Source organism: Bison bison, unplaced genomic scaffold (genome assembly GCF_000754665.1).
Source record: "Bison bison bison isolate TAMUID 2011002044 unplaced genomic scaffold, Bison_UMD1.0 scf7180017864167, whole genome shotgun sequence".
NCBI lineage: Eukaryota > Metazoa > Chordata > Mammalia > Artiodactyla > Bovidae > Bison > Bison bison.
Genome location: NW_011494739.1, coordinates 7,402,122 through 7,411,956, shown reverse-complemented (window position 1 = coordinate 7,411,956; position 9,835 = coordinate 7,402,122). Strand labels below are relative to the sequence as shown.

The following is a 9,835-nucleotide window of genomic DNA, read 5'->3' as shown; positions in this document are numbered from 1 at the left end:
TGAGCCTCGTTAGCTGTTGTGACCAGGGGGGCGCAGAGGAGCTTTGCAGAACTATGTTAACAGCCCCCCCACCACACACAAATGTGTGAGCCTTGGGGGCTACTTCCCCCCGCCCCACTGCGAGGCTGTGCCTCCTCCTCCCCCAGGCTGTGACAGGAGGACAGGTTCAGTGCCTCGGACTCGCCCCTCCCCCAGGTTCTGCCTCCTGGTGCCATTCTGCCCCTTCTGAGCTGGTTGACTGGTCAGAGACTAACATGGAGACTAGAGGGGTCCTGACGGCTCTGTTGTCCTGTGACTTCAGCTGCATCCCCTGGAGTTGGTGTCCCTGCGCTGTAGACAGAGGGGCCCCTCCCTGAGCATCTGAAACAGCCCTGAGCAGCTCGCAGGGTCTGTGGAGGTCCGTTCCGTCAGATATTTGTAAGATGTTCACTTTGACTGTTGTATGATTACAGGAAATCAAAGTGTTGATTTCCCAGATACATGCATCCCTCGAAGACCACGTGGGAGGCTCTGCTAAGGAGTGTGTTACAGTTATATGGTGACAATCAGGGGGCCTCGCGGACTCTGGCGCCTACCTTGGGGGCCCAGGGTGCTCTCTGTGCTGAAGGAAGGACCGTGTGGTGTGCTGCCTCTCACTTCCCTCCTTTTAGGCGACAACTCCTTGTTTTTCAGGCACCCGGGACCCCCATTATTGCACGGCAGGTGACCCCAACGACCATAATCAAGCAGGTGTCTCAGGCCCAGACGACGGTACAGCCTAGTACCGCACTGCAGCGCTCGCCCGGGGTTCAGGTGAGCTGGGGGCTGGGTGGTGCCCACGATGCTGGGGTCAGGGGTAGGGCCTCACAAGTTTGGGTGCTGGATGCCAGGGTTTGGGATTTGGGGCAGGAGATGCTTTGGAATAAAGTGCCTTTTCTCTGCCCACCAGCGCAGGGGAGGCCAGACTTCTCTAAAACTAGAGAGTTTAGCACCAGCCGCACTTCCAGAAGCCTCCCACTGTGCTGGAAGCGCAATTTAAAAAATGCCCCTACTGACACTTGACGGTGCGGTGTCCCTGAGGCAGGAACAGGCTGCAGTGTGCCTGTGTGCTGCACCGAGGAGGGCGTGTCCTTGCTGTGTGTGTGTTAGTGTGTAGCTCTCACAGTGCCCTCCCTGGTGGGTGCCGGCAGCGCGGCGTGGGGGCTTCTGGCCCTGATCCAGCTTGGCCTCCTCACTCCCCTTGGTCTTCCTGCTTGCCCTGACCTTGTCCTCATCTGTCTCTTGGTGCCCGCAGCCGTGACACTGCTTTCAGAGCAGCTGGAGGAGCAGTTGGTCCCAAGTAGACGAGCTCGGTAGTCTCTTCCCGCTACAGGAGCTGCACGGCAGTGGCGCTTCCTGGGGTTGGGAGTCGTCTGACCAAGTTCAGCTTGGTTGGAGTGTCTTGAGCTTCAGTTGTAGAGAGAAGAGCCTTTTCTGAGAAGGTAGTGAAGTTCATTGTGAGCTTTTGCACCAGGCTTATCAGAACAGGTTCTGTCTGCCATCTCAGTATTAATCCAGGTGGAAGGTGTTTTTATGGGGCTAGTGGGAGCACGTGTGAGGGGAGCATTTTGATGGAAATGAAAACCTCCAAGAACTGGATGTGCCCTGGTTGTTTCTGATTGTCCAGAAGCAGCTCTGCTATGCCTACTGGTTGGTTCCTTCCCTTTTCTTTCTGAAGTTTTTTATTTGCTACTTTCTTGTTACAAAAGTAATAAGTGCTTAATGTTACAAGTGAAAGAAAACATCAGTGATAAAGAAAGCCCACCATCTCTTCTGACTGACGTTTCTCCTGGGAAACCAGTGTTTACAGCTTGAGGTTGCAGATAGCTGTCTGCCCAGGGCCCCCCTGTCCCTTTGCCCCCCCATGAGCAGCGCTATCGGAGCACCTCCTGGAGCAGGCAGGCACCGGGACCTGCTTTGCTGAGAGCAGCCGCATGCGAGTCATGCTCAGGGTTATACTGCCCCCTGCCTTCCAAAGTCATAAGAAAGTTTGAGAAATTGGAGAAGTCTAGACTTTTACATTGGAAGAGTGCTAATTTACGATAGAGAAGCAGTGGACATTTGCACGATTGCTCACATGGGATTAGAACTCGCCAGAGTTTGACGAGCCCAGTTGTTGTTTGGTGTCTAGTTGTTCGTTTGTTTAAATGTATTTGTTGAACAAAGTCACCCCTCCCTCTCAGCACCGACTACATGGGGCCCCTGCCTGGTCAAAAACCATTTCCAGAACGTTTCTGGATGTGACTCGCTTTGGGAGAGCAGAGAAGGGTGTTTTGGCAGCGGAGGGGAGCCCGGGACCCCAGTGAGTCCCAGTGCTGCCCTGGGACATACTGGCTCTCTTATCACCAGCCTCCCTGCACGAGCCAGGGGATGAGCTTTTCAGTTTCTCTGTTTTCATATTTTTTCCTTTTAACTTCTGAAATGTGATCTGGGTTGTTGTGAAAAGCTACTTGTCCTGGCCTCACTGGGACACTCTGGATTGGCTCCTGACGGCCAGGTTCCTTCTGGCTGCGGCTTTGCTTCTGTCAGTTTTTGCTGCAGGTGTGAAGGCCTGCTTCCTTGGTGCTCAGGATGGCAGATCTCGGGGACACGGTCAGCCATGGGGCTGAAACGGTCCCTCAAGGTCGCGGGTCCTGTGGGGCCTGCCCCGTTGCAGGGAGTCTCACGAAGGCCATCTGTTTACCTCATGCTTTGGATTCTCGTAGCCTCAACTTGTTTTGGGTGGCACTGCTCAGACAACCTCACTTGGGACAGCGACAGCTGTTCAGACGGCGACACCTCAGCGGACGGTCCCAGGGGCCACCACCACCTCGACAGCTGCCACGGTGAGAGCCACCTCTCGGGAGCCACGGGGCTGTGTGTTGAGGTCATGCTGCCCCAGCGTGCACGTGGGGAGCCCTTGGAGTCTCCATGGCCCCGTACGTGACGGGGTCTGAGGGCAGTGGCCTCTGCAGGGCCGCAGGAAGGGCCCAGCATCCTGCATCAGGCTTTCGGGCTGTGGGAATGTCTGTGTGATGAAGCCCAGACCAGCTGCATCCAGGGATGACGGGGCCTGCACAGCAGTTGTAGCCTGCCACAGCAGTGGCGGCGTCCTCCTCAAGTTTATTTCCAGCGATTTTCCTACATGCGGATGAATGTTTAAACCAGTGGGATTGTGCTCTGTTTGTGATTTAAAACTTTTTCATGCTTCTTTGCTGAGTGTTTTTCAGCATCTTTTTTAGTAGCTGTGTCATGATTCTGTTCCTTTTATTGTGCACTTAGGTATCGGTTTTTCTTTACGATAAGAAACATCACGGTGAATGTCTTGTAGATTGTCTTTTTGCATTTATCAGTTACATTTCTCAAAGAGTTGCTGGGCTGAGTGAGCTGTGAATTTGATCTGTGCCTTGGGAGCACATGTTTTGGCTTATACTCCCATCATCAGGCGATGAGAGTAACTGCATTTTCCCGAAAGACATTTTAGAGAAGAAATACACATTTCTTGTATGATACACAGCATTTAGTTAGACCAAAGGCTATGATAACAGTCTGCTTTGTAAGAGTTTTTCACTTATACCTTCTTAATTTCTATCCAGGAAACTATGGAAAACGTGAAGAAATGTAAAAATTTTTTATCTACGTTAATAAAACTGGCTTCGTCTGGTAAACAGTCTACAGAGACGGCTGCTAACGTGAAAGAACTGGTACAGAATCTGCTGGTAAGAGTCCACACGCCGGCCCCTGCCTTAGAGCGCAGTACTTGGCTATGCCAGCCCGCACGCCGGCCCCTGCCTTAGAGCACAGTACTTGGCTACCGGGGGTGGCAGCTGCAGTCTACCGGGGTGGGGGCGGCGGCTGCAGTCTGGGCCCCTCTCCCCTTGCCCTGACGCTCTCACCCCTGGCTTCTCGGAGCCTCGCAGCTGGACAGCTCTCCCAGCATCTCCTTTTCCACATCAGTCGCTTGGCATGCTGGCCACACAGGACTGATGTGAATTCACCAAAGAGATGGTGGGTGTTTTAAGGGCTTTCCCTCTCATTCCTCCACGTCTTCCACGGAGGATTTTGAGTGACACGGAAGTGGAAGGGAGAGTGACGAGCCCTTGCGGGCCAGCTGAAGGCTTCATAGGCCCTGAGTTCTTACCTACCTGGCTTTCCGTCTACTGTGCCGTGTTGCTGCCACAGACCCTCTCCAGTCTCTAGGTATCAAGCCCCGATTCCTGGACATAACCTGGGAACCTGGGGATCCTCACAGCCCCCAGGCTTCTGGAAGCTGAGTCCAGTGTCACCTGCAGGGCTTGGTCGGTCGTCAGGTTCACTTCTGGCTGTTGCCTCTGTGTCGCTGTTAGCCTGGGGTCCCCTGCTTCCCGCTCTTTCCTTGCTCTCAGTTTCTTTGTCCAGGAAGCCTGGTGGTTTAGCACATGGGCTGATGGCCATTTCTGTCCTGCTGCTGCTGGGTTTGTCAGCGCTGACCCTCCGCTTGCAGCCTCTCTTCCATGCCACGGGCTGTAGCTGGAGGGGAGCTGCCCCTGTGCTGGACACGTGGGTTTGGGGCTGGAAAGGAGTGAAGTTGCGCTCTCACAGCAGAAATGATCACTTCAGACGCGCCTTAAATATTTTCAGGAAACTAAGAGATTGAAAAACAGTCTCACCTGAGAGGAACAAGAACTCCCAGGTTTTTATTTGTTTCAGTTACAGTTTACCTTTTAATGAACATTTGTAGTAAAATACATGCTGTTCTTTCTTCCCACGGCCCCTTGTCTGCAGCCCCTCCTGGGACTGGAAGCACAGGCTCATCTCACCATCTCTCTCACTTCCCAGAAGAGCCCAGCGCTATCCCCCTGTGCTGTGCCCTTCTCAGGGTTCTGGGACCCCCATCCTGCCCTCTTTGCAGCCCTGACTGCTCCCTCCTTGACTTGGGGCCAGCAGCCCCGGGCTTGGAGGCCGGTGGGAGGTGACCCCACGTGAGAGGGTGCAGGTAGGCACCTTGTCTCATAGGACTCCTGGGTGTGGGCAGAGCCAGCTGGGTCAGTGCTCACGCCTCTAGGGCACCTGTGCTGCCCCGTCCCTGCCCACCTCTGGTCCTCCCGGGCTCATGCCCGCTTGCTGTGGCCCCTCTCATCTGGGCATGTGCTTCTCTCTGTGGCACCCCAGCTGCTCTGGGGTCTCAGTGTAGCTGTGGTTTCTCCAGGGAAGGGTGTCCCTGGCCTGCCTTACCTTCTGACTTGGTCTCAAGGGTACTTTTAGGCTTGTCTTTCTCCTGGCAGAATGCCTGATGTGTGGTGGTAGTAAGAAAGTTGAGGAGAGGTACAGTGAGCCCACAGCCTGGAGGGAGGAATAACTGTTTGTAAAACTCGAGACCTGGAGAAATGCTGAATAAAGATACATGTGTGCAGACTTGTATTCACAGAGGAATTTTAATGTGAATTTTGTCTTTAAGGATGGAAAAATCGAAGCAGAAGATTTCACTAGTAGGTTATACCGAGAACTTAACTCTTCACCTCAACCTTACCTTGTGCCTTTCCTGAAGGTAATCCGAAGCCCTCTGCGAGCGCCCAGTGTTGGCTGGGGCGGGGCGGGCTCCTCTGGGGAGGGTGGACTTGCCGGTTGTCACCGGTGCATTTGCAGCTTTCAAGCCCCTGAGACAGACTGTTAAGTGTTCTCTTTGGAGGCTTTGCTGTAAGTTTCGAGACCCCCACTGCTGGGACCACAGTGTCGTGTTGCACCTGAGGATCCAGAGGGGCCCTGTCCCCTTAGAGGGTGGCCCGTGTGCCCAAGGCTGAAGGGGCCGTACTGCTGGGAGGCAGGTGTCACTCAGACGCCTCTGCTGCCCTAATGCGCTTTAACCGCCTGTCAGAAATGCCACTTCTGGTTGGTGTTTAAATGTTTCCAGCCAGTTCTCACTGAGGGTGACCCTGCCCAGCGGCAGTGACAGTGTGGGGTGCTGACACTTGGGTCCCTTGAAGCCCCACACCGACGCTGGGGCGTATTCTCAGGGTCATGTGTTTTTGGGTCAGAAGAAGGGGTAGTGCTGCCAGCCGACCCCATGTCTGTCTTTCCGCCCAGAGGAGCTTGCCCGCTTTGAGACAGCTGACCCCCGACTCCGCGGCCTTCATCCAGCAGAGCCAGCAGCAGCCACCGGCCTCACAGGCCACCACTGCACTTACCGCCGTGGTGCTCAGTGGCTCGGTCCAGCGCACGGCCGGGAAGACGGCGGCCACCGTGACCAGCGCCCTCCAGCCCCCTGTCATCAGCCTCACGCAGCCCACACAGGTGGGCGTCGGCAAGCAGGGGCAGCCCACACCGCTGGTATGAAGGCCGAGCCTTGCCCTGCTCCCCACCTGCCCACCTGCCTGTGGCCCAGAGAAACTGGCAGGGGGAGTTTGGGGTGTTAAGTCCTGAGTAGTGAACTGTCAGGTTGAGATGAGGGCCCTGCAGGTTCGTAGTTTATTTCTCAGTAAAGCAAAGTAAGCCTGTCGGCTTCTACCCTCAGGCACGTCCATTACCTGTACGACGGTTCAGAGTGTCCCTGGGTTAAGTGGACACAGCGTGTGTGTGGTGCATCTCAGCCGGGCGTTGTCTTCAATCAGGAGCCACGGCCCAAACACATGGAACCAACGCAAGTGCTGAGCGTTGGGCACGTCAGTTTTCATGGCTTAGGACCCAGCTCTGCAGCTGTGGTTCGGGGCCTTGAGCTTCCCAGGTGTGCAGCTGCTGATGGTGGATTGGCACTGATCCGGGTGGTGTGGTGTGGTTCCGATCCAGGTTCTGGTTGTGCAGCTGTGGAGAAGGCATCTCTGCTGGAAAGAGTGAGGTTTGAACCTGCTCCAGCAGGCAGGTGGAGTTCGCCAAGCATAGAAAGGCAGTTGCTGTTTTTTTTTCCCCTCTAATTTCAAAGGGGTTTTGTTCCTAAGTTGCGTGTGTGTGCTCAGTCGTGTCCAACTCGTGACCCCATGGACTGTAGCCCTCCAGGCTGCTCTGTCGATGGGGATTTCTGGGCAAGAATACTGGAGTGGGTTGCCATTTACTTCTCTAGGGGATCTTCCTGACCTAGGGATTGAACCTGTGTCTCCTGGGCTGAAGACAGATTCTTTACCGCTGAGTCACCTGGGAAGGTCCTTTGTTCCTGCTGCTGTTTATCAGTTGCTCAGTGGTATCCAACTCTTTGCCACTCCATGCACTGCTGCATGCCAGGCTTCTCTGTCCTTCAGCATCTCCCAGAGCTTGCTCAAATTCATGTCCATCGAGTCAGTGATGCCATTCAACCATCTCGTCCTCTGTTGTCCCCTTCTTCTGCCTTCAACCTTTCCCAGCATCAGGGTCTTTTCCACTGAGTCGTCTCTTCACATCAGGTAGCCATAGTATTGGAGCTTCAGCTTCAGCATCAGTCCTTCCAATGAATATTCAGGAGTGATTTCCTTTAGGATCGACTGATTTGATCTCCTTGCAGTCCAGGGAACTCTCAAGAGTCTTCTCTAATACCACAGTTCAAAAGCATCAATTCTTCGGCGCTCAGCCTTCTTTATGGTCCAACTCTCACATCCGTACATGACTCCTGGAAAAACTAGCTTTGACTATATGGACCTTTGTCGGCAAAGTGTGATGTCTTTGTTTTTTAATACATCGTCTAGGTTTGTCATAGCTTTTTTTCCCGAGGAGCAAGCGTCTTTTCATTTCATGGCTGTCATCATTGTCTGCGGTGATTTTGGAGCCCAAGAAAAGAAAATATGGCACTTTCCCCCCATCTATTGGCCACGAAGTGATGGGACCAGATGCCATGATCTTAGATTTTTTGAATGTTCCTATAGACAGTTAAGAAATTTAATCAAACAATGCAGGTCTTTGTGTTACTTTCGTAGGTTGTAGAGTATGTATTTTATGATAACGTCCAAGTGATACTCAGGTGGTCATCAGAGTCATGAGGGGAGTGCTGGTCTCTCACCTGCTCAAGTTGAAATCTGTGTTTATTTCTGCCTTCATTGGTGGTGACGAAGATGGGCTCCACAGAGATGGAGAAGTGTCTGCTGGCCACGGCTGGGGCCAGTGTGCCTTGAGCCAGTGTGCCAGTGTGAGGGCAGGGCTCCCTGCGCCCCTCCCCAAGGGTAGGGCTCTGCCTTGGTCCTGCTTCATTGCAGCAGAAGGACGAGACACAGAGTCAGGCCCTGCGATCATTGCCTGCTGTCCCTGAAGCCTGTGGGGACAGGAAACCCTGAGGCTTTTCCCTGAGCTTGTGCCAGAACGTGGCCTGAACCTCCGGGGGCCATCGTGCATCTGTTCTTCCGGACGGCATGAATTTCCACAGGATTTATTGCAGAGAGAACGTGGTCTAGGGCACCCCCCCAGCCCCCTCCTCGAGTGCCTGTAGCACAGGGCAGGCCCCCAGGTGACTGTTGTAAAACTCAGAAACTGGGTTTTGAGCATCTGGCCTGAGGCTGTGGTGGGTGTGAGGTGGCCCTGGCACCCATGCTGGCATCTGGGGAGAAGCCGCTTGTTCCTGCTGGTTCAGGAGCTCTCTGGACCCTGTCCCTGGGTGCTGACCTCAGGGCCCCATGTGCGGCTCTGCTCCAGGAGCTCGAGGTCGTGTGGAGGCACTAGACCTGGGGCACCATCCAGCCTGCCCGGTCCTTTGGGATGGCTGGGACCCTGCCCTGGGGACGGGTGCCAGCAGCCCCTTTCGGGGTGGGGGTGTGTGCTCATGCACCCCACGGGCTCTCCCCAGGTGATCCAGCCGCCGCCCAAGCCTGGGGCGCTGATCCGGCCGCCGCAGGTGACACTGACGCAGACACCCATGGTCGCGCTCCGGCAGCCCCACAACCGCATCGTGCTCACCACGCCCCAGCAGATCCAGCTGAACCAGCTGCAGCCAGGTGAGTGCCTGACCCTGTCCACGTGGTCCTCGTCACTGTGGGACTCATAGCTCAAGCTTGGCTGCTTCACTGTGCCCTTCAGTCCCCACCCTGGCATCATGGTTTTTAGAGGACTGGATTCCTTACCAGCAGTCATTCTTACACCTCAGAAAGTTTGATGAAATGCAGGAAAATAAGCACTTGAGAGAGGCTGCCTGCACTTTTACTCTAGTTTAGAGTTAGTAACGTGGTGTTTCTTACTGTTTAGGAATCTTCCTCGTGGCGGGTTGTGGGTAACGGCCTCCCTCGGCCCACCCAGCCCTGGCACGAGTCTGTGCAGGGGGTACACCCTTGTCTCTTGCTCTGCAGTCCCTGTGGTGAAACCTGCTGTGTTACCTGGAACCAAAGCTCTTTCTACTGTCTCCGCACAAGCTGCTGCTGCACAGAAAAATAAACTCAAGGAGCCTGGGGGAGGCTCGTTTCGGTAAGGAGTGTGTACAAGAGGCACCAGAGGGAAGGCCACGTGGGTGCCGGCCTGTGCCTGGGAGCGAGCGCTCCTTGGCACCTTTTGACGCTGCATCCCCTCCACGCTCAGCTCTGATCTCCATGTGTGTGTTTTCCCACTAAGCAACTCAGGGAGGTTTGCTGCAGACACAGGGTGGGAAGGCAAGCCAGCTGACTCTGTGCAAGCTGGCAGGAGGTTTGTTTCTGAGATATGATGGCTCAGCCTTCTGAGTGCATCATGGTCCTCATAGAGGACGCGTCCCATGTCCTTCCATCAGTTTCAGAGCCTTTAGAGGTTCTGTGCTCTGGTCTCTTGACGGGCAGCTGGTCTGAGTGTTGCCCTAGGAATGGCTGCGGTATCTCCTCTGGTTTCAGTCCAGAGGTAGTGAAGTGTGCACATGTTGGGGGCCCGTTGGTCCTTCCCTTCACAGATGCTCCGGCCCCAAAACGGTTTAGGGAGCAGGCCTGGTGTTGGCAGCACTGGGAGCCTT

At 54.7% G+C, this 9,835-nt stretch overlaps 1 protein-coding gene across 1 annotated transcript in view; it reads left to right on the top strand.

Annotated features, from left to right (window-relative positions):
* TAF4 (TAF4 RNA polymerase II, TATA box binding protein (TBP)-associated factor, 135kDa) overlaps positions 1-9,835 on the top strand; it is a gene marked incomplete at its 5' end in the record, with an annotated part of 64,012 nt that overhangs the window by 35,845 nt on the left and 18,332 nt on the right. The window contains 7 exons of the mRNA XM_010841910.1: positions 673-792; positions 2,724-2,843; positions 3,594-3,716; positions 5,435-5,524; positions 6,061-6,303; positions 8,714-8,861; positions 9,210-9,324. Coding sequence (XP_010840212.1) covers positions 673-792; positions 2,724-2,843; positions 3,594-3,716; positions 5,435-5,524; positions 6,061-6,303; positions 8,714-8,861; positions 9,210-9,324 — 959 coding nt within the window. The remainder of the gene's footprint in view (positions 1-672; positions 793-2,723; positions 2,844-3,593; positions 3,717-5,434; positions 5,525-6,060; positions 6,304-8,713; positions 8,862-9,209; positions 9,325-9,835) is intronic.